General features: G+C 39.1%; 1 protein-coding gene across 1 annotated transcript in view; it reads right to left on the bottom strand.

Annotated features, from left to right (window-relative positions):
• Positions 1-722: 722 nt before the first annotated feature.
• The window catches only part of LOC133254333 (transmembrane protein 45A-like), an 89,864-nt gene continuing 66,292 nt past the window's right edge, over positions 723-24,294 (bottom strand). Inside the window, exons 5-6 of the mRNA XM_061428618.1 lie at positions 19,126-19,271; positions 723-1,129 (exon numbers count right to left, since the gene is read on the bottom strand). Coding sequence (XP_061284602.1) covers positions 1,036-1,129; positions 19,126-19,271 — 240 coding nt within the window. The 3' untranslated portion in view covers positions 723-1,035. The remainder of the gene's footprint in view (positions 1,130-19,125; positions 19,272-24,294) is intronic.

Genomic DNA, 24,294 nt, shown 5'->3' with positions numbered 1-24,294 from the left:
TTTTGTGACCCCATGGACTAGCCCCCCAGGCTCCTCTACCTGCTAGACTGCCTCTTTTCCTTCATATTCAGGTCAGCCATCCATGGACTCATGCAGTGCTCCTTATCTTTCCTGTCACAGCAGAGACTGGCCTTTCTGACTAATCTGTACTAAATTAGCTTCAATTTTGTCTCAGAGATTCTAGATTCATAAAATATGACAGCCAGAAATTGATCCATTTGATTGAATTCCCTACCTTCACAGAGAAGACATGGTCACTGTTTAAACCCTAGAGGCTAGTGATGGTAAAGCCAGAATGAGAAAGAATTTCAGACTCTCCTTTGGGAGTTACTTAGTCCACCAGTGAAAAAGGGCTCTGATTGTTTACCCATGTATTCCATAAAAGGCTTCTGTTTTAACCCCTCAGTTATTCTAGCAGGGTAGATGGCATGGTGGCCATACTAAGCCATGTGATGATTTTTTCCTCTACAGATAATATTCAAACTCTCCTTTCCTAGATTTTCATGGCTTTTTCACCATGTACCCTTCTGTAACCATGGATCATGCCTTTTATCTTCTTTGAGAGAGTGCACCACAGGATGACTTCCAGCTTGCTCTTCCCAGAAGAGAACACAGGTGCTACAGAAAGAGATGTCTCGCGAAAAGGAATTTCGGTGTCACACAGGTTCTATCTTCATGATATAAAGGTGGGGTGCAGCTGAATAACAAAAATATCTGAGGTGTTTGAACCAAGATCCATGGATTTGTTTATTTCCCACCGTAGCAAGGCAGTAAACAAGTGAAATCCCATCTATGAGTTACAAATGATAGTAAGCCCAGGAACCTTGAGCATATATATCTATAAGGCAAACAAAACAAGTATTTTTCAGAATGTGGGCATCATGCTTTAACTAATCTAGAGAGAGCCACCTCAAGCCCCCAATATCATGACACCAAGAATCATTTTCAATCAGCTGTTCTCCAAACAAAAGATAAAAAGGCAAAAATAATAGAAAAAGAAAAATTTCATCTAGAAAGACTGGATGCCCATCAAAGTCACATCTCTTCTTCTGAATCTTGTTCTCGTTCAGCATTTTTCAGCAGTTCAACTTCTGAAGGGCAGAACCTCGTAAATCGAGATTTAACCAACCTGAGGAGAATGAAAGTCATCTTACATTATTCCATTTAAAATTAAAACCCCAAACTATCTGTATCTATAGTACAACAAACTCCAAATTATCTGTGCAAATGGAAGAGGCACCCTCAAAAAGAAAATCACTTTTATTTGTCTTTGGAGCTACCTGTGAACATTTTGTGGATTAAAGCAGTCTATAAGCAAACAGACACAATAAACCTCTAATATGTAACATAATTGTTTGCATCATATTCAAAATTCATAACTTTAACCATTTCTAAGACAAACAAAAGAATCTCTGGACTGTAGTAGGTCCTGAAGAAACTGAGCTCAGCTGAGTATTACAAAAAGGAGCCCTGTCCTGAGAAGGAAGCCCATGAAGCCATCGCCTTCCCCAGGTTGAGCCCCATGTCAAGTCTGGGCTGTACTGCAGCCCTTACTGTGTCTTCAGAGAGCTGCTTCTGTGCTGGCCCCAGGCTGTTCTGTTGAATGTGATGGTCCCTGATGCACTAAGAAGTTGAAAGAAGTGACCTCTATTCTTGTAACTGTTTTCATAGATTAAGAAAATGTGTAGGTGCTGGGGGGAAATTTCAGAATTGAAAGATGCCAAGTTTCTTGGTAGCAGAAACTCAGCAGGCTCTCAACTTTTCTGATGTAATCAGAACTACATAAAGCTTTTCCTGTGGAGGATTATTTGTGAAGAAATGGTGCGTGACTATGTCAATAAAATATTGTTAACTTCCAGAAGTACATAAGGATACACAAACAAACTGATAAACCAAATCCAAAATCATTATTGTTTTATGAAAAACGTCACCAGCCTATCTGTAACTTTACACTTGTTTTCTGTCTTTTTCTCCCAAAGAAGGTCTGGCCCATCCCTCTCAATACACCAGGCTTTTACTTGTGCTCTGGATCTCACTAGAGTATGAGTTTCCTAAGAGCAGAGGCTTCATCTTATTTACTGCTCTAACTCTTGTCAGAGTCTAGAACAATTCATAATAATTGTTCTATGGTTCATAGAATAACTGTTCACTGGTTCGTAATAGTGGTTCACTATGTATGTGATGATTCAGTGGACTGTGGAGCGGTCCTACAGAAGTTCATATCACTCATCTACCCAGAGGTAATTCTTCAGTCATTTCCAACTCAACATTAATTTCTCCAACACACAACAATTGAGTGGTATCAGTAACATCTACGGACTCATCAGAAGCCAAGAAAAACTACTCAAAATCTTTTGCCTTGATAATTAGTTGACCATTGACCTGGTTCCCAATGTTCTCAACTCTTCAAGGCACTGTTTTCATGAAAAGCTAATAGTTTTAACTAAGGTTAAAACTAGGACACTGTATCATTTCATTTTTTTAAACCCACATGGTTATCTCCACATTGCAAAACCTGAGTAGGTGCTAAATGAAAGGGATTAATTAGTACATTCATTAGATTCATTCTTGATGACTCTTCTGGAAAGTGAAACAAAGAACTAGCTATTTAGTGTAAGTTGCCTACATGTGAAACTTCAAGTCGCACACTTTCAAATATGTGAATGTGCATGCCAGCCCCTATATGCCAGCTGTTGTACTATAGTACTGTACTTTTCAAGGTACTGTATTGTGAGGTTAAAAATACTTCTTTATTTTTGTGTTTGTTTTTTATGTATATATTACTTGTGTGAGAAGTATTATAAACCTATTACAGTACTGCTGCTGCTAAGTCACTTCAGTCGTGTCCAACTCTGTGCGACCCCATAGACAGCAGCCCACCAAGCTTCCCCGTCCCTGGGATTCTCCAGGCAAGAACACTGGAGTGGGTTGCCATTTCCTTCTCCAATGCATGAAAGTGAAAAGTGAAAGTGAAGCCACTTGCACTTACAAACAAATTGGACTTATGAACAGGCTCTCAGAACGGAACTCATTTGTCTGTAGGAAATTTGCTGTAGAAATTGTTTACACGGTTAACAGTGTTAACACAGTGACTACTCCTGTTCCAGATTCCTCCTCTCTGAGTTGTATCTGCTGTTGTTAGACGCCATCAAGCTGAGGCATATTCAGGCTCTGTCCACACCCTGAAGCCCTTGGTATTGGCACACACAGAAATGGCTACTGGGGAGAGATTGAGGGATGGAATAATAAACAGGAAGTACAAATAATTGCTAAATCCTGGAATGGTGCAAGTTCAGGAAACTAAGTTCAGGGTGTGTCTGGGCTTTTGCTCCCACATGTTCTCTTCTGCTCTTAATATAAGAGCAGAGCTGAGACTCTGGGTATACTTCCAGAGTTGAAGTGGAAATCAAACTTCCAAAAATCAAACTACCATCTACCATGAATTTGGTCATTTCTATTTTGTTCTTCAAAATGGCTCACAAGAATCATTTGTTTGGAAAACCAACCTGAAAATGGGTAATATTTCTTTGTCCATCCAAAGGGGCTTTTGAAGTACTTCTGTATCACAGTGATGTTTATGTAAGTTTATATGTGAAATACAGTAAAACACACAATAAGATTTCCCAACAGATAGGGGTCTCCTATGAGCTGTCATGAGAACAACAGGCATGGGACTAGATGAAGCAATCTTTAAACCATTATTCGGGAAAGCTGCAAAGCACAGCTTCATTCTTCAGAGATTTGGGGGGCAGCAGTTCCATAACCCAGTTTTGTTTCCATGGTGATCTTTGTGCTTTGTCAAATAAATTCAGATAGAATGTCCTTAAAACCTATCACCTGTGACTGAGTTATAATCCACTTCACAGTCAAACCCAGATGTACATATTTTCAAAGCTCTTCATGACTACAGGATTGAATTGAATTATCCTACATATAACCATGCTAAAAGTCAATATTCAATCTTCGTGATATTGTTTAATCTACTGCTTAATATTATATTAAAATATATCAGAATACAAGCTCTTGGCCTTATATTTCATAAGCAGTATGAGAGTAAAACTTAAAAGCATATAAAACATTCCCAAACAACTGAACCCTGTTTGAGAAGTTCTGAAGCAGAGCTGTTAAAATAGAAAATAAGTGTTTTTGAGAGTATGCCAAGATCAGTGAGAGATATGAAAAAGATCTTTTCCTCCAGGTAGCACAATCTAGTTAGCAGATAAGCCTAACATGAGCTAATAGTAAATATCACAAGATAGATCACAACTGTTAAAATGTGTGATCAAGACTAAAGTACTGTAAACTCATGCAAGGAGATAAGCAAAGACAAGAACAATCACATATGTTTTCATAGAAGAGATGAGCATTTGATTGGATATGCCGGGAAGAGACAACATGTGGTCAAGAAGTCCAGGGTGCTGGGGAAGGAGAGGCAGTTGCAAAAGTAAACATGAACTTCCTGGTTTCTAGAAAACTATACGTGGGTAAGCGGCTCATTAGGGGTCTGAGGTTTTTAAAACAGAAAGAAGCAATAGTCTTCTTTTGGCTCTAGAACTGACATGGAATAGAGAGGCTTCTTGAATGCCGGCTTTATTCTTGGAGGCTGTCCAAACCCTAAGGAGATGAGGCCCAAAGTCAGCCTAAAACAATAGAGGAAGAAGTCAAGTTTCACTCAGTGGCAGAGTGAACCTTAACCATCAGTGCATACACATGCTTTGGGGGAACTGAATAGGACTAATAGAAATCATTCCATAAGAAGGTAGAATTTCAAGCAGGCATAGCACTTAGACCTCTAGAAGAAGGTAACTACAAATCAAAGCCTACTAGAGACATCTGGGAGCTAGACAAGGAAAAGGCCTTTTTACCCAGAGACACAGCACCAAATCTCTTTAGCAGTAAAACCCACAGAAGCACAGAGAAGTAGAGGTAGCTGGGGAAACATCTAGAGAGGACTAGAAAGCTAGTTTGGGCAGAGGCTGAGACCCCATTGGGCCTCGAATCAACTACTGAATCTAGGGATCTAGAGAACATACTAGACGTGTACTATCCAAAATGATAGTCACTATGTATGTATGAAAGCTAAAATTCATTAAAATTAATGTAGTACTGGGTTGGGAAGATCTTCTGGACAAGGAAATGTCAAACCACTCCAGTATTCTTGCCTGGGAAATCCCATGGACAGAGGAGCCCTGTGAGCCACAGGACATGGGGTTGCAAAAGAGTCAGATATGACTTGGCAACTGAATAGCAACAACAATAACAAGGCACATGTCAAGTGTGCAATAATCACACATAGATCATGGCTACATGGTGGAGACTGCAGATATAGAACACTTCAATCAATGCTAAAGTCTGAAGATTTAGAGCCTGCATGATTAACAGTTGGAATCAGCCAAGCCAACTGTGGTTTGGCATTAGCTACCATGCTAATGGAAATAAGGAACCATGCTCATTCCATTCTATTCCTACTCATCCTTCAAGTTGCAGCTTAATTCTCAATTGTGAGGAGACCTCCTGTGTGTTCCAATAGTGTTTTATTCTTACACTATTTCCATTCATCGTACTATATTTAAACTGTCTTTCTTTCTCCATAAGGTCCATCAGTTTAGTTCAGTTCAGTTCAGTTCAGTTGCTCAGTCATGTCTGACTCTTTGTGACTCCATGAATCGCAGCACGCCAGGCCTCCCTGTCCATCACCAACTCCCGGAGTTCACTCAGACTCACGTCCATCAGGTCAGTGATGCCATCCAGCCATCTCATCATCTGTCGTCCCCTTCTCCTCCTGCCCTCAATCCCTCCCAGCATCAGAGTCTTTTCCAATGAGTCAACTCTTCGCATGAGGCGGCCAAAGTACTGGAGTTTCAGCTTTAGCATCATTCCTTCCAAAGAAATCCCAGGGCTGATCTCCTTCAGAATGGACTGGTTGGATCTCCTTGCAGTCCAAGGGACTCTCAAGAGTCTTCTCCAACACCACAGTTCAAAAGCATCAATTCTTCAGTGCTCAGCTTTCTTCACAGTCCAACTCTCACATCCATACATGACCACTGGAAAAACCATAGTCTTGACTAGACGGACCTTTGTTGGCAAAGTAATGTCTCTGCTTTTCAAGATCAGTCATAACTTTTCTTCCAAGGAGTAAGCATCTTTTAATTTCATGGCTGCAGTCACCATCTGCAGTGATTTTGGATACCTTATACAATTTTTGATGCAGAAGAAGAAGGAGAACAAGAACAAAAGGAATAATAAAAACAACAAGGGAGGGTGGGGGAGGTGGTTCAAGAGAGCAGCCTAGGAAGGTCCTGAATTCACCGTCTCCCATGGACACAGCAAATCTACAGCTACATAAGGAACAATTTCCTATGGAAATAGAAAAAGACCTGAAAACTAACCAAACAGCTCCTCTACAATAAAGGACAAAAGGTCCACAATGAGATGGGTAAAAGAGGCAGAGATGTGGTCCCACCAAAGACCCCACCTCCAGGTTGGAGACCCACAGTCAAAGAGATCTCACAGATACAGAGCTTCTTCCTGAGGAGCAAGGATTTGTGCCCTATATCAGGCACCCGAACCCTTTGGACTTGCATTGATGAGATGAGCCCCCAAAACATCTGGCTTTGAAGATCAACAGTGCTGATGTCCAGAAGAACCAAAGGGCTGTAAGGAATGGAGATTCCACTCTTAATGGGCTTGCATGCAGACTCACCCACCTGGCCATACAGCATAAAAACCACAGTTTGAAGAGTCCAAACCATATGTGAATGGGATTCATTTGCTAATCTTAAAGCATCTGCCAGCAAGGAAGAAATCTGTTAGGATTCTCTCCCAGGAATGGAAGCACTGGCAGGTTCCATTTTCACTTTCTTCCCCCTCTACTTTGCTAGTGCCAGCACGAGTGGCAACCATTTTTGTACTCTAATTCTAACTTGCTAGCACCAGTGTTAGATCAGAGGAGAAATTAAAAACCACCTGGAGACAAGTGGAAAATGGAAATACAACATACTAAAATCTATGCAATGCAACGAAAGCAGTTGTAAGATGGAAGTTTATAGCAATAGTCCTACCTTGAGAAATAAGAAAAACTTCAAATAAACAACCTCACTTTTACACCAAAGGGAACTGGAAAAAGAAGAGCAAACAAAGCCCAAAATTACTATAAGGAAGGAAATAGTAAAGATCAGAGTAGAAATAAATGAAATAGAAAGTGAAAAGACAATAGAAGAGATCAGTGAAACAAACAGCTGATTATTTGAAAAAATTTAAACAAAATTGCTGAAAATATTCCCAGCCAGGCTTCAGCAGTACATGAACCATGAACTTCCAGATGTTCAAGCTGGTTTTAGAAAAGGCAGAGGAACCAGAGATCAAATTACCAACATCTGCTGGATCATGGAAAAAGCAAGAGAGTTCCAGAAAAACATCTATTTCTGCTTTATTGACTATGCCAAAGCCTTTGACTGTGTGGATCACAATAAACTGTGGAAAATTCTGAAAGAGATGGGAATACCAGACCTCCTGACCTGCCTCTTGAGAAACATGTATGCAGGTCAGGAAGCAACAGTTAGAACTGGACATGGAACAACAGACTGGTTCCAAACAGGAAAAGGAGTATGTCAAGGCTGTATATTGTCACCCTGCTTATTTAACTTATATGCAGAATACATCATGAGAAATGCTGGGCTGGAAGAAGCACAAGCTGGAATCAAGATTGCCGGGAGAAATATCAATAACCTCAGATATGCAGATGACACCACCCTTATGGCAGAAAGTGAAGAGAACTAAAAAGCCTCTTGATGAGAGTGAAAGAGGAGAGTGAAATGTTGGCTTAAAGCTCAACATTCAGAAAACGAAGATCATGGCAGGAAGGCCAGGGGTCTCCAAATAGAGGAAATAGCCTGCAAGTGTCAGACATTTTTATCTCTCTTAAGCGGCAGGAGGAAACAAACTAGCAATATTTTTTCCTTCTCTATACAAATTTAAAGGGAGGTTTTTCTTAAAATATTGTGTTGCCATAATGACACCCGGCTTCGCCTGAAGTTAGCTATTCTCGAGTCTAGAGATAACCAATGCCTTTTTCTTATGGAAATGTTTGTCTTAAGCTATGTTAATGTACTATGCCTTTACCCCAAACTCTGTCTCCAAGTCGGTTCCACCTCTTGGCCCAGAACCTACTTGACAAACCAGTATGGATATTGTTCCCCTAATCTTTGTAAATGAAACTATTTGTATGGTGGTCTGCCCTTCTTCAAGATTCAAGTTAATCATTTTATGGCCCAGGATAAACCATTTGGTGCCAAGATTATCCCAAAATGCATCTTATGGGTGAGGGGCCTGGTGCCATTCTGAATTTTAAGACATTCCTTTCTTTCATTAACAGACTGCTAGTGACTATATAACATCCAGCTAAAGACTAGCAGGGGGTACTCTTTCTGCCCCCTTCTGATGCCTATGTCAGAAGCTTTCTCTATCTCCTTTATACTTCAATAAAACTTTATTACACAAAAGCTCTGAGCGATCAAGCCTCGTCTCTGGCCCCGGATTGAATTCTTCTCCTCCGGGGGCCAAGAATCCTGGTGTGTTCGCGTGATTCAACAACAACCTTTCAGTCCCATCACTTCATGGGAAATATGTGGGGAAACAGTGGAAACAGTGTCAGACTTTATTTTTCTGGGCTCCAAAATCACTGCAGATGGTGACTGCAGCCATGAAATTAAAAGACGCTTACTCCTTGGAAGAAAAGTTATGACCAACCTAGATAGCATATTCAAAAGCAGAGACATTACTTTGCCAACAAAGGTCCTTCTAGTCAAGGCTATGGTTTTTCCAGTGGTCATGTATGGATGTGAGAGTTGGACTGTGAAGAAAGCTGAGCACTGAAGAATTGATGCTTTTGAACTGTGGTGTTGGAGAAGACTCTTGAGAGTCCCTTGGACTGCAAGGAGATCCAACCAGTCTATTCTGAAGGAGATCAGCCCTGGGATTTCTTTGGAAGGAATGATGCTGAAGCTGAAAGTCCAGTACTTTGCCTACCTCATGCAAAGAGTTGATTCCTTGGAAAAGACTCTGATGCTGGGAGGGATTTGGAGCAGGAGGAGAAGGGGACGACAGATGATGAGATGGCTGGATGGCATCACTGACTCGATGGACATGAGTCTGAATGAACTCCGGGAGTTGGTGATGGACAGGGAGGCCTGGCGTGCTGCAATTCATGGGGTCGCAAAGAGTCGGACAAGACTGAGTGACTGAACTGAACTGAACTGACTGAAACAAAATTGACAAACCTTTAGCTAGACTCACTAAGGAAAAAAGAAAATGAAATGCTAGTCATTTAGTCATGTCTGACTCTTCATGAGCCCATGGACTGTAGCCTGCCAGGTTCCTGTGATCATGGGATTCCCCATGGACTGTAGCCTGCCAGGTTCCTGTGATCATGGGATTCTCCAGGTAAGAATACTGAAGTGGGGTGCCATTTCCTTCTCCAGGGGATTTTCCCGACCCAGGGATCAAACCTAGGTCTACCACATTGCAGGCAGATTCTTTACCATCTGAGCTACCAGGGAAGGAATGAAAGAGAGAAGTCTCAAAGAAAATCAGAAATAAAAAAAGGAGAAACCAACATTACCCTCACACTAAAATCAGACAAAGATATCACATACAAAAAAGAAAATTACAGGCCAATATCACTGATAAAAATAGGTGTAAAACTTTCAACACTATAAGTAAACTGAATTAAAGGCTATATTAAAAGGATCGTATACCCTGATCAAGTGGGATTTATTCCAGGGATGTAAGAATAGTTCAACATCTACAAATTAATCAATGTAATATATCACATTAAGAAAAAGAAGGATTAAAGTCATATGATTATCTCAATAGATGTATAAAAACATTTGACAAAATTCAACATCATTTATGATAAAAACTTTCAACAAGTGAATATAAAAAGATGTAGCTTAACATAATAAAGACCATATATGACATGCTCACAGGTAACACCATACTCAGTGATGAAGTCATGAAATTTTATTCCTTAAAATCAGGACCAAGACAATAAGGTTCACTCTTACTACTTTCAGTCAAAATAGAGTTTAAGTCCTAGCCATAGCATTTAGGCAAGAAAAAAAGGCATCCAAATTGTAAAGGAAGAGGTAAAACTGTTACTATTTGCAGAGGACATGATACTCAGTATAGAAAACCCTAAAGACTCCACCAAAAAAACTGTTAGAATTAATAAATAATTTTAGTAAAGCTGCATGGTACAAAATCAATATGCAAACATGTTGCATTTTATACAGTAACAAGGAACTATTAGAAAGAGATATTAAGAAAACAGTCCCATTTACAATGGCATCAAAAAGAATAAAATACCTATGAACAAATTTAACCAAGGAAATGAAAGACCCAAGGCAATGGCGCCCCACTCCAGTACTCTTGCCTGGAAAATCCTATGGACGGAGGAGCCTGGTGGTCTGCAGTCCATGGGGTCGCTAAGAGTTGGGCACGACTGAGCGACTTTACTTTCACCTTTCACTTTCATGCATTGGAGAAGGAAATGGAAACCCACTCCAGTGTTCTTGCCTGGAGAATCCCAGGGACGGGGGACCCTGGTGGGCTGCTGTCTATGAGGTCACACAGAGTCAGACACAACTGACACGACTTAGCAGCAGCATATGCTAAAAACTATAAAACATTGATAAAAATAATTGAAGAAGACATAAATAAATGGAATGATATTCCATGCTTATGGACTGGAAAAATTAATATCATTAAAATATCTACATTACCCAAATTGATCTACAGATTCAATGCAATCCCTATCAAATTATGAATGGCATTTTTCACAGAAATAGAACAAACAATCCCAAAGTTTGTATGGAATCACAAAAGATCCTGAATAGTCAAAAAGAGGTTGTTCTTCTTAAAAAAGAAGAACAAAGCTGGGGGGGGTGGCGCTCATACTTTCTAATTTCAGACTATACAACAAAGCTATAAAATCAAAACAGTATGATATTGGCATAAAAACAAACCCATAGATCAATGACACAAAATAAAGAACTAAACTCATAAATACATTGTCAATTAATTTATGATAAAGGAGGCAAGAATATAAAACGAGAAAAGGCCAGTCTTTTTGTTGTGCTAGGTAAACTGTATAGCCACGTGCAAAATAATGAAACTTGGACACTCTTATACTATACATAGAAACTAACTCAAAATGGATTAAAGTCTTGAATGTAGGACTAAAACCATAAACTTCCTAGAGGAAAATATAAGTGGTAAGTTCCTTGATATTGCTCTTGTTAATATTTTCTGGATCTGACTCCAAAGGAAATGGCAACAAAAGAAAAACTAAACAAATGGAACTACATCAAATAGAAAGCTTCTGCACAGTGAAGGAAACCATCAACAAAATAAAAAGGAAACACTGAATGGAAGAAGATATTCCTAAATGTTATCTGATAAAAGGTTATATCCAAAATACATAAAGAAATCAAACAACCCCATAACAACAATGAAAATTCAATTTAAAAATAGGCAGACAGTCAGAATGGCTGCGATCCAAAAGTCTACAAGTAATAAATGCTGGAGACAATGTGGAGAAAAGGGAACCCTCTTACACTGTTGGTGGGAATGCAAACTAGTACAGCCACTATGGAGAACAGTGTGGAGATTCCTTAAAAAACTGGAAATAGAACTGCCTTATGACCCAGCAATCCCACTGCTGGGCATACACACTGAGAAAACCAGAATTGAAAGAGACACGTGTACCCCAATGTTCATCGCAGCACTGTTTATAATAGCCAGGACATGGAAGCAACCTAGATGTCCATCAGCAGATGAATGGATAAAGAAAGCTGTGGTACATATACACAATGGAGTATTACTCAGCCATTAAAAAGAATACATTTGAATCAGTTCTAATGAGGTGGATGAAACTGGAGCCTATTATACAGAGTGAAGTAAGCCAGAAAGAAAAACACCAATACAGTATACTAACGCATATATATGGAATTTAGAAAGATGGTAACAATAACCCTGTATACGAGACAGCAAAAGAGACACTGATGTATAGAACAGTCTTTTGGACTCTGTGGGAGAGGGAGAGGGTGGGATGATTTGGGAGAATGGCATTGAAATATGTATAATAGCATATATGAAATGAGTTGCCAGTCCAGGTTCAATGCACGATACTGGATGCTTGGGGCTGGTGCACTGGGATGACCCAGAGGGATAGTATGGGGAGGGAGGAGGGAGGAGGGTTCAGGATGGGGAACACATGTATACCTGTGGTGGATTCATTTCGATATTTGGCAAAACTAATACAATTATGTAAAGTTTAAAAATAAAATAAAAATTAAACCATCAAAATAAATAAATAAAAATAAAAATAGGCAGAGAATCTGAATAGACATTATTCCAAAGAAAACCTACAGACAACTAAAAGGCATACCTGCAGAACAGCTGTTATCAAAAGGACTAGATATAACAAGTATTGGCCAGAATATAGAGAAAAGAGAACTCTGATGTACTATTTGGTATAAATGTAAATTTGTATAGCCACTATGGGAAACAGCATAAAGTGTCCTCAAAAAATTAAAAACAGAAGTACCGTACAATCCAGCAAATCCACTTCTGGGTATTTATCTGAAGAAAATGAAAACACTAATTGAAAAAGGCACCTCTAGGTTCACTGTACCATATTTATAATATAATAACCAAAATATTTGGGCTTCCCCAATGGCTTAGTGGTAAAGAATCTGCCTGCAGGGCAGAAGATGTAGAAAAGGTGAGTTTGATACCTGGATCAGGAATATCCCCTGAAGAAGGAAATGGCAACCCATTCCAGTATTTTTACCTGGAGAATCCCATGGACAGAGAAGCCAGCGGGCTATAGGGTCGCACGGACTCAGACACAACTGAACACACACACACAAAACCAGGATATGGAAACAAATGTCTATCAATTGATGAATGGATAAAGGAGATGTTTTATATATGTGTTTATATAAGATAAATATTTTATACTTATATGTATATAATAGAATATTACCCAACCATAAAAAAGAATGAAATGGACCTTGAGGTATTATGCTAAACACAATACAACAGATAGAGAAAGACAAATACCAAATGATTTCAGTTATCTGTGAGATCTAAAAAACAAAGGAACAAACAAAAGAAGGAACAGATTCACGGTTGCCAGAGTTGGGGGAGGTAGGCAAAAATGGATGAAGGGGATCAAAAGATACAAACTTCCAGTTATAAAATAAGTAAGTCTTATAGTTTGGGGAATACAGGTCTTTGGTCTCCTTAGGTAGGTTTATTCCAAGATATTTTATTCTTCTAATGGGGTCGTTATTCTTGTTATTACCAAGTTATTATTCTTGGTAAATGGGGTTGTTTCTTGAATTTTCTTTTGGATCTTTTATTGTTAGTGTATAGATAAGAACAGACTTCTATGTATTAACTCTGTAACCTGCAAATTTACCAAATTCATAATGAGCTCTAGTAGTTTTCTTTCAGTGTTTTTAGGATTTTCTAAAACATTTTCTACATGTATAGGATCATGTCATTTGCAAACAGTGACATGAATTTAACTTCTTTCTCATTTGAATTTCATGTATTTCTTTCTCTTCCCTGATTGCTGTAGCTAGGACTTCCAAAACTAAGTCAAATAGAAGTGGTGAGAGTGGACATCTTTGTCTTGTTCCTGATCTTAGAGGAAATGCATTTAGCTTTTCACCAATAAATATGATTGTTAGTTATAGTTTGTCGTATATGGGGTTTATTATGTTGAGGTATGGTCCCTCTATGCCCACTTCTGGAGTTTTTATCATAAATGGGTGTTGAATTTTGTCTAAAGCTTTTTCTGCATCTATTGAGATAATCATATCACCTCACACCAGTCAGAATTGCTATCATCAAAAAATCCACAAACAACAAATGCTTGAGAGGGTGTTGAGAGAAGGTAACCCTCCTACACTGTTGATGAGAATGTAAATTGCAGCCACTATGGAGAACAGTATGGAGATTCCTTGCTGCTACTGCTGCTAAGTCGCTTCAGTAGTGTCTGACCCTGTGCGACCCCATAGACGGTAGCCCACTAGGCTCTTCTGTCCCTGGGATTCTCCAGGCAAGAGCACTGCAGTGGGTTGCCATTTCCTTCTCCAATGCATGAAAGTGAAAAGTGAAAGTGAAGTCGCTCAGTCATGTCTGACTCTTCGCGACCCCATGGACTGCAGCCCACCAGGCTCCTCCGTCCATGGGATTTTCCAGGCAAGAGTACTGGAGTGGGGTGTCATTGCCTTCTCCTTAAGAAGCTAAAAATAGAGTTACCATATGATCCTGCAATCCCACTCCTGGGCATACAACCAGAGAAAAACATGATCCAAAAGGATACATGCACCCCAATGTTCACTGAAGCATTATTTACAGTAGACAAGATATGGAAGCAACCTAAATGTCCATCAAAGGGATGGAGCCAAAGCAAAAAGAATACCCAGCTGTGGATGTGACTGGTGATAGAAGCAAGGTCCAATGCTGTAAAGAGAAATATTGCATAGGAACCTGGAATGTCATGTCCATGAATCAAGGCAAATTGGAAGTGGTCAAACAAGAGATGGCAAGAGTGAATGTCGACATTCTAGGGATCAGTGAACTGAAATGGACTAGAATGGGTGAATTTAACTCAGATGACCATTATATCTACTACTGTGGGCAGGAATCCCTCAGAAGGAATGGAGTGGCCATCATGGTCAACAAAAGAGTCTGAAATGCAGTACTTGGATGCAATCTCAAAAATGACAGAATGATCTCTGTTCGTTTCCAAGGCAAACCATTCAATATCACAGTAATCCAAGCCTATGCCCCACCCAGTAATGCTGAAGAAGCTGAAGTTGAACGGTTCTATGAAGACCTACAAGACCTTTTAGAACTAACACCCCAAAAAGATGTCCTTTTCATTATAGGGGACTGGAATGCAAAGTAGGAAGTCAAGAAACACCTGGAGTAACAGGCAAATTTGGCCTTGGAATACAGAATGAAGCAGGGCGAAGACTAATAGAGTTTTGCCAAGAAAATGCACTGGTCATAACAAACACCCTCTTCCAACAACACAAGAGAAGACTCTATACAAGGACATCACCAGATGGTCAACACCGAAATCAGATTGATTATATTCTTTGCAGCCAAAGATGGAGAAGCTCTACACAGTCAGCAAAAACAAGACCAGGAGCTGACTGTGGCTCAGACCATGAATTCCTTATTGCCAAATTCAGACTTAAATTGAAGAAAGTAGGGCAAACCACTAGACCATTTAGGTATGACCTAAATCAAATCACTTATGATTATACAGTGGAAGTGAGAAATAGATTTAAGGGCCTAGATCTGATAGACAGAGTGCCTGATGAACTATGGATGGAGGTTCGTGACATTGTACAGGAGACAGGGATCAAGACCATTCCCATAGAAAAGAAATGCAAAAAAGCAAAATGGCTGTCTGGGGAGGACTTACAAATAACTGTGAAAAGAAGAGAAGTGAAAAGCAAAGGAGAAAAGGAAAGATATAAACATCTGAATGCAGAGTTCCAAAGAATAGCAAGAAGAGATAAGAAAGCCTTCTTCAGCCATCAATGCAAAGAAATAGAAGAAAACAACAGAATGGGAAAGACTAGGGATCTCTTCAAGAAAATCAGAGATACCAAAGGAATATTTCATGCAAAGATGAGCTCGATAAAGGACAGAAATGGTATGGACCTAACAGAAGCAGAAGATATTAAGAAGAGATGGCAAGAATACACAGAAGAACTGTACAAAAAGATCTTCACGACCCAGATAATCACGATGGTGTGATCACTGACCTAGAGCCAGACATCCTGGAATGTGAAGTCAAGTGGGCCTTGGAGAGCATCACTACAAACAAAGCTAGTGGAGGTAATGGAATTCCAGTTGAGCTATTCCAAATCCTGAAAGATGATGCTGTGAAAGTGCTTCACTCAATATGCCAGCAAATTTGGAAAACTCAGCAGTGGCCACAGGACTGGAAAAGGTCAGTTTTCATTCCAATGCCAAAGAAAGGCAATGCCAAAGAATGCTCAAACTACCACACAATTGCACTCATCTCACACGCTAGTAAAGTAATGCTCAAAATTCTCCAAGCCAGGCTTCAGCAATATGTGAACCGTGAACTTCCTGATGTTCAAGCTGGCTTTAGAAAAGGCAGAGGAACCAGAGATCAAATTGCCAACATCTGCTGGATCATGGAAAAAGCAAGAGAGTTCCAGAAAAACATCTATTTCTGCTTTATTGACTATGCCAAAGCCTTTGACTGTGTGGATCACAATAAACTGTGGAAAATTCTGAAAGAGATGGGAATACCAGACCACCTGACCTGCCTCTTGAGAAACCTGTATGCAGGTCAGGAAGCAACAGTTAGAACTGGACATGGAACAACAGACTGGTTCCAAATAGGAAAAGGAGTATGTCAAGGCTGTATATTGTCACCCTGCTTATTTAACTTATATGCAGAGTACATCATGAGAAACGCTGGACTGGAAGAAACACAAGTTGGAAAGAAGATTGCCGGGAGAAATGTCAATAACCTCAGATATGCAGATGACACCACCCTTATGGCAGAAAGTGAAGAGGAACTCAAAAGCCTCTTGATGAAAGTGAAAGAGGAGAGTGAAAAAGTTGGCTTAAAGCTCAACATTCAGAAAATGAAGATCATGGCATCCAGTCCCACCACTTCATGGGAAATAGATGGGCAAACAGTGGAAACAGCATCAGACTTTATTTTTCTGGGCTCCAAAATCACTGCAGATGGTGACTGCAGCCATGAAATTAAAAGACGCTTACTCCTTGGAAGGAAAGTTATGACCAACCTAGATAGCATATTGAAAAGCAGAGACATTACTTAGTTAACAAAGGTTCGTCTAGTCAAGGCAATAGTTTTTCCTGTGGTCATGTATGGATGTGAGAGTTGGACTGTGAAGAAGGCTGAGTGCCGAAGAATTGATGCTTTTGAACTGTGGTGTTGGAGAAGACTCTTGAGAGTCCCTTGGACTGCAAGGAGATCCAACCAGTCCATTCTGAAGGAGATCAGCCCTGGGATTTCTTTGGAAGGAATGATGCTGAAGCTGAAACTCTAGTACTTTGGCCACCTCATGCGAAGAGTTGACTCATGGAGAAGAGTCTGATGCTGGGAGGGATGGGGGGCAGAAGGAGAAGGGGACGACAGAGGATGAGCTGGGTGGATGGCATCACTGACTCGATGGACGTGAGTCTGAGTGGAGTCCGGGAGTTGGTGATGGACAAGGAGGCCTGGCGTGCTGCGATTCATGGGGTCGCAAAGAGTCAGACACAAGTGAGTGACTAATCTGATCTAAAGAATATGTGGTACATATATATACAACGGAATATTACTCAGCCATTAAAAAGAATACTGCTATTTGCAGCAACATGGGTAGACCCAGAGATTGTCATACTTAGTAAAGTAAGTCAGACAGAGAAAGAAATATCATATCTTATTTATGAAACAGAAACAGACTCACAGACTTAGAGAAGGAACTTATAGTTACAGAGGAGAATAGTGGGGGGAGGGATGTTTAGAGAGTTTGGAATTGATATGTACACACTGCTGCCTCTAAAATGGATAACCAAAGAGGACTGACTGTATAACATAAGGAACTCTGCTAAATATTCTGTAATAAAATAAATGCAAAAAGAATTTGAAAAAGAATAGATATATGTATATGTAGAACTGAATCACTATTCTGTACACTTTAATTAGCACAACACTGTTAATCAACTATACTATAATATAACATTAAAAAATTTTAAAAACAATAAAATAAGTCATGGGGATTTTGTATATAACACAGTGACTATAATCAAAAATATTCAATTGCAGATATTAAAGTTGGTTAAAAAAGTAAATCTTGAAAGTTCTCATCACAAGAAAAAATTTTTGCAACATTAATATGGTGACAGATGGTGTTAATATGGTGACGGATGGTGTAACTATTAATAGACTGATTGTGGTGGTCATTTTGCAATGTATACAAAAGTTGAATCATTATGTTGTACGAAATGACACTAGTATAATGTTGTATGTCAATTGTGGTGGTTGTTGTTTAGTCTCTAGGTTGTATCTGACTCTTTGCAACCCCTTAGGCTATAGCCCGCCAGTCTCCTCTGTCCATAGGATTTCCCAGGCAAGAATACTGGAGTGGGTTGCCATTTCCTTCTCCAGGGAAAGTTCCCAACCCAGGAACCAAACCCCCATCTCTTGCATTGGCAGGCTAATTCTTTACCACTGAACCACCAGGGAAGCCCATGTCAATTGTACTTCAACTGAAAAAGAAATCTATCATAGGAACCAAAGCGGGGAAAAAAAAGAGCAAGGGTAAGAAGAATTTCTGTTGAGCTCTTATTATATTAAGGGCAGTTTAATGATATGATCTTATTTAGGTACCATCATTATCCCCATTTTGCAGACAACAAAACTGATATTTAATGTAGTTAAATCATTTACCCAAAGTCTTTTAGCTGACAAGAAGCAGAGCTGGAAACATGGGTTCTTAGCAATCTGTTACATTGCTCCTCACCCATCATGAAACACTGTATCAAAGTCCTTATAAAAACATGTAGCATTCAACTTCATCTTACTGTTACAAATATTACAGCAATTATCAAATTAATCAGATACTCAAAGTTAATGAGAGGCATACATGTTGGTCAAAAATGCCACCACATTTGGGAAGTGACATAACTGATGTACACATGGGCAAATGGAGGGGGCTCACTGCAGGTATGTTGATGACCATTTGGGAAAGAAAACAGAATATACAAAGACATGAAGGCACAGAAGAACATATTGAAGGGTGATGCATAGGTTCAGAGTACAGCAGAGACACTCTTTAGCTATTCCAATCTTAAACCAGCATTTATTATTTTAATTGGAAATGTTTGTGTTTGTAGATAATTTTCTGCTATATTACCCTGTTTGTGGAATGCTAAGGAATAAAATACCTCTTTGAACTTAAAGTTCAGACTGTCGAGTCTTGATGATCATATACCAAAAAAAAAAAAAAATAGAATTTCTATGAACAATAATCACTAACTTACCAGGTGACAAAGGCATAAATTGCTCCAGTGATGATAATGGCTATTGCATAATGCCAGCAAAAGCATATGGTGAGAAACATAATGTTGTTATGATCCATTAAATCCCAAGGAGGGTTTCCGTTGATGGGATAAAGGACAAACGCCATCTGTAATTTAAAAGAAAAAGTGAACATTAAAGCATTACTGCCATATTCCCAAAGATGGTGCAATTCAAAATGCTTTGTTTCAAGATTAATGGTGACAGATAACTCCCATTATCTGAGATGCTACAGATAAGAAACTGCTATCTGTTTTACTAAGATAGACAATATCTACTAAATCACATTTTTGCAAAAATGTTTAGGATATTTACAGATCAATTTTCAAAATATGACTAGTAGTCATCTCTGTAGATTGGTAGACTTTCAGAGAATTTGGTAGGATTCTAAGTTGCTCGGTTTCACTCTATTATTTCAAAATCAGAGTTTTTTTTTTTTTAAGTTTTTGAAATAAACAAAGCCCATGGGTAACATTATATTTATATTTAAAGTTTGTCTCCTAAGATCAGGAGCAAGACAGGGTGTTTGGTTTTACCATTTCTGTTCAACACTGTACTAGAAATTCTAGCCAGAGCAACTAGTCAAGAAAAATAGATAAAGGGCATCCACACTGCAAAGGCAGAAGTAAAACTATCTATATTCACAAATAAAATGATCGTATGTACAGAAAATTCTAAAGAATCCACAAAAAGCCTATTCGAGCTAATAAATGAATTTAGCAAACTTGCAGGATACAAAAGCAACACTCAAAACATGTAATGGACAATTCAAAAAAGTAAATTAGGGAAACAACTCCACTTATAAAAACACTGAAAAGAATAAAATATTTAGGAATAAATTTAATCAAGGAGGTTCAAGTCTTGTACCTTGCAAAACTATAAAATATTGTCAAAAGATATCAAAGATCTAAATAAATGAAAGTATACCTCATGTTCATGAACTGGAGCATTTAATATTGTGAAGACAGCAATAGCACCCAAAGCGCGCCACAGATTCACTACCATCCCTATCAAAATCCCAATGGTCTTTTTTTTGCAGAAATGGAAATCTGATTCTAAAATTTATGTGGTATTGCAAGGGACCCTGAATAGCCCAAACAGCCTTGAAAAAGCAAAGCAAAGTTGTAAGTCTTACACTTAGTGATTTCAAAACTTATGACAAAAACTACAATAATGAAAACATTGTGGTACTAACATAATGGTAGACATACAGATCAATGAAATAAAATTGTGAGTCCAGAAATAAGAAACCATAAGCCTGAAATAAATTGGTTTTTGACAAGAGTGCCAAGGCCATTCAATGGGGAAGTTAAAGTCTCTTCAACAACCGGTGCTGGGACAAATGAATATATACATGCAAAAAAAAAAAAAAATTATTTACCCTTATTTTACACCATATATAAAAGTTAACTCAAAATGAGTCAAAAACCTAAATATGAGAACTAAAATCATAACTGCTAGAAGAAAACATAAGGAAAAAGTTTCATGTCCTGGGTTTTAGTGATGATTTCTTATACACGACACCAAGACACATTAAAATTAAGAATTTTTGTACATCAAAGGACAGTATCAAGAAAATAAAAAGAAAATCCTCTGCATAGGAGAAAATCCTTGCAAATCACGTATCTAATAAGGAATTGGTATCTAGTTCTAACTGTTGCTTCTTGACCTGCATACACATTTCTCAGGAGGCAGGTAAGGTGGTCTGGTATCCCCATCTGTTTAAAAATTTTCCACAACCAACCACAACAAACACAGTCAAAGGTTTTGGCACAGTCAATAAAGCAGAAGTAGATGATTTTCTGAAACTCTATTGCTTTTTCCATGATCCAATGGATGTTGGCAACTTGAACTCTGATTCTTCTGCCTTTTCTAAATCCTGCTTGAACATCTGGAAGTTCACAGTTCATGTACTATTGAAGCCTGGCATGGAGAATTTTGAACATTCCTTTGCTAGTGTGTGAGATGAGTGCAACTGTGTGGTAGTTTGAACATTCTTTCACATTGCCTTTCTTTGTGATTGGAAAGAAAACTGACCTTTTCCAGCCCTGTGCCCACTGCTGAGTTTTCCAGATTTGCTGGCATACTGAGTGCGGCACTTTCACAGCATCATCTTTTAGGATCTGAAATAGCTCAACTGGAATTCTATCACCTCCACTAGCTTTGTTTCTGGTGATGCTTCCTAAGGTCCACTTGACTTCCCATTCCAGGATGTCTGGCTCTAGGTGAGTGATCACACCACTATGGTTATCTGGGTCATAAAGATCTTTTTTGTACAGTTCTTCTGTGTATTCTTGCCACCTCTTCTTAATCTCTTATGCTTCTGTTAAGTCCATACCATTTCTGTCCTTTATTGCGCTCATCTTGAAATGTTCCCTTGGTATCTCTAATTTTCTTGAAGAGATCTCTAGTCTTTCCCATTCTATTGTTTTCCTCTAATTCATTACACTGATCACTGAGGAAGACTTTCTTATGTCTCCTTGCTATTCTTTGGAACCCTGCATTCAAATGGGTATATCTTTCCTTTTCTCCTTTGCCTTTAGCTTCTCTTCTTTTCTCAGCTATTTCTAAGGCCTCCTCAGACAACCATTTTGCCTTTTTGCATTTCTTCTTGGGGATGGTCTTGATCACTGCCTCCTGTACAATGTCACAAGCCTCCATCCATAGTCCATCAGGCACTCTGTCTATCAGATCTAATCTTTTGAATCTATTTGTCACTTCCACTGTATAATCATAAGGGATTTGATTTCTGTCATACCTGAATAGTCTAGTGGTTTCCCCTACTTTCTTCAATTTAAGTCTGAATTTGGCAGTAAGGAGTTCGTGATCTAAGCCACAGTCAGCTCCCATCTTGTTTTTGCTGACTGTATAGAGCTTCTCTATTTGGCTGCAAAGAATATAATCAATCTGATTTTGGTATTGACCATCTGGCGATGTCCATGGGTAGAGCCTTATCTTGTGTTGTTGGAAGAGGGTGTTTGCTATGATCAGTGCATTCTCTTGGCAAAACTCTGTTAGCTTTCGCTCTGCTTCATTTTGTACTCCACGGTCAAATTGTCCTGTTACTCCAGGCAGCTCTTGACCTTCTACTTTTGCACTCTAGTCCCCCATAATGAAGAGGACATTTTGTATGGAGAAGTAGTGGGAGAAAAAAATTGTGAAAAGCAAATAACAATGTAATTTTATTAGCTTGAGATAGAGTTTGGGAAATAAACATTCAAAGCAACCAAACATGGAAGCATAATAAATTCACCTAAGTCCCTGAAACATTTTCATTTCAGAAGAATCCAGCACAGAGGGGACGAGGGACATGTACCATGGCTAAAGCTTCCTATCCTGCAAGTATGTTTGCTTGTATTGGTATCAAATATTCATTTTTCTCTAAGTCTCAAATGTCATTTAGTCTGACCACCCAGTAAAGAAAAATACTAGTCTGGACATAATGATGGATAGAAAGTTTTAAAAATAATCTCAAATTTATACCCTCAAAATTTAATCTCATATATCTTCTTTAGAAAAGCTCTTGGGGAAATATGAAAACATTATTACTCTGCCAAAAGGGACAACATTAAGCCAACCTATGCTCAGTTGCAAAAGTTCACAGCTTCTTCCCTCAGATATTTAATTAATTAATCATTAATTTTTAATGGAACACTAGTTTCATCAGTTCTGCTCTTAATTGTATTATTACTTTATTCAACTATCTTTGGGTTTCCCCCATTTATCTTAGTTTCTTTATTTGAATATTTAGCTCTTTAAGAAATTGGATTGCATAAACATGTGGATAATCTTCAGCCCAAAAGATGGCATACACTTTCTTCTCAAATATATATTTACTACCACTGACATTGGGCTGCATCCCGAAAAAGTCTTGACACATTTCAAAGGGAACACATACAAAGGAATTGAAAACAAATAATAAAAAGAATATTTTTGGAAATTGAAAACAATTGTTTCTGAATAACTCATAAATTAAAGAGGAAAACACATAGAAAATGCAACATTCAAAATCACCCAAGGTGAAAGCTGCCACATACAAAATCTCATGCTGCCTGCCAAGTCGCTTCAGTCATGTCCGACTCTGTGCGACCCCACGGACTGCAGCCTACCAGGCTTCTCCATCCATGGGATTCTCCAGGCAGTAACACTGGAGTGGGTTGCCATTTCCTTCTCCAATACATGAAAGTGGAAAGTGGAAAGTGAAAGTGAAGTCACTCAGTCGTGTCTGACTCTTAGCGATGCCATGGACTGCAGCCTACCAGGCTCCTCCACCCGTGGGATTTCAGAGGCAACAGTACTTGAGTGGGGTGCCATTGCCTTCTTCCACAAAATCTCATAGGAAGTAGTTATACTAGTGTATAGGACGAATTCTACAGTCTTAGGAATATTTATATAAAAATAAGAAAAATTACATATAAGTGAATATTCAACTCAAAAAAACTAAAAATAGAGGAGAAGAATATAGCCTCATGACATTAAAGAAAACTGAAAATTAGGAGAAACTGACAAATCCATAAATATAACATAAAATGATCAACTGGATGGAAAGCAATTAGAAATAGAAAATATTTAGAAACATTTAATTAAAAAGAGTCAAAGAGATCCCCCCAGAAGATGGCGGAGGAGTAGGACGGGGAGAACACTTTCTCCCCCACAAATTCATCAAAAGAACATTTAAACACTGAGTAAATTCCACAAAACAACTTCTGAATACCGGCAGAGGATATCAGGCACCCAGAAAAGCAACCCAAGTCTTCGAAAGGAGATTGCGAGCCCTATGGTAACTCCCCCAGCAGAGAAGCAGCGCAGATGCCTGCACACGCCACTAGCAAGCGGGGGCTGGGCTGGGCAGGGAGGCGCGGCGCGGGCTGCATGGCTTAGAGTAAAGGTCTGGCCTGAATACCCTGAGCGCTATCTGAGTGAAATAATTTGGGCTAGCAAACCAGACTGTGGGATATCTACCACGCGAAAAGCCAGCCCTAACCTAAGACACTGCCAGGCCTGCACACGGAACAAAGGACTGAACAGAGATAGCCGGCTGCAGACCATCCCCCTCCAGTGACAGGCAGCCAGAGCCGGAAGGGGGCAATCGCAGCCCCAGAGAAACATTATCTATAAAACTAAGCAGGCTT

Source organism: Bos javanicus, chromosome 1 (assembly GCF_032452875.1).
Source record: "Bos javanicus breed banteng chromosome 1, ARS-OSU_banteng_1.0, whole genome shotgun sequence".
In the NCBI taxonomy this organism is placed as follows: domain Eukaryota; kingdom Metazoa; phylum Chordata; class Mammalia; order Artiodactyla; family Bovidae; genus Bos; species Bos javanicus.
The sequence above is the reverse complement of the archived record's forward strand: the minus strand, read 5'-3'. Positions and strand labels throughout refer to the sequence as shown.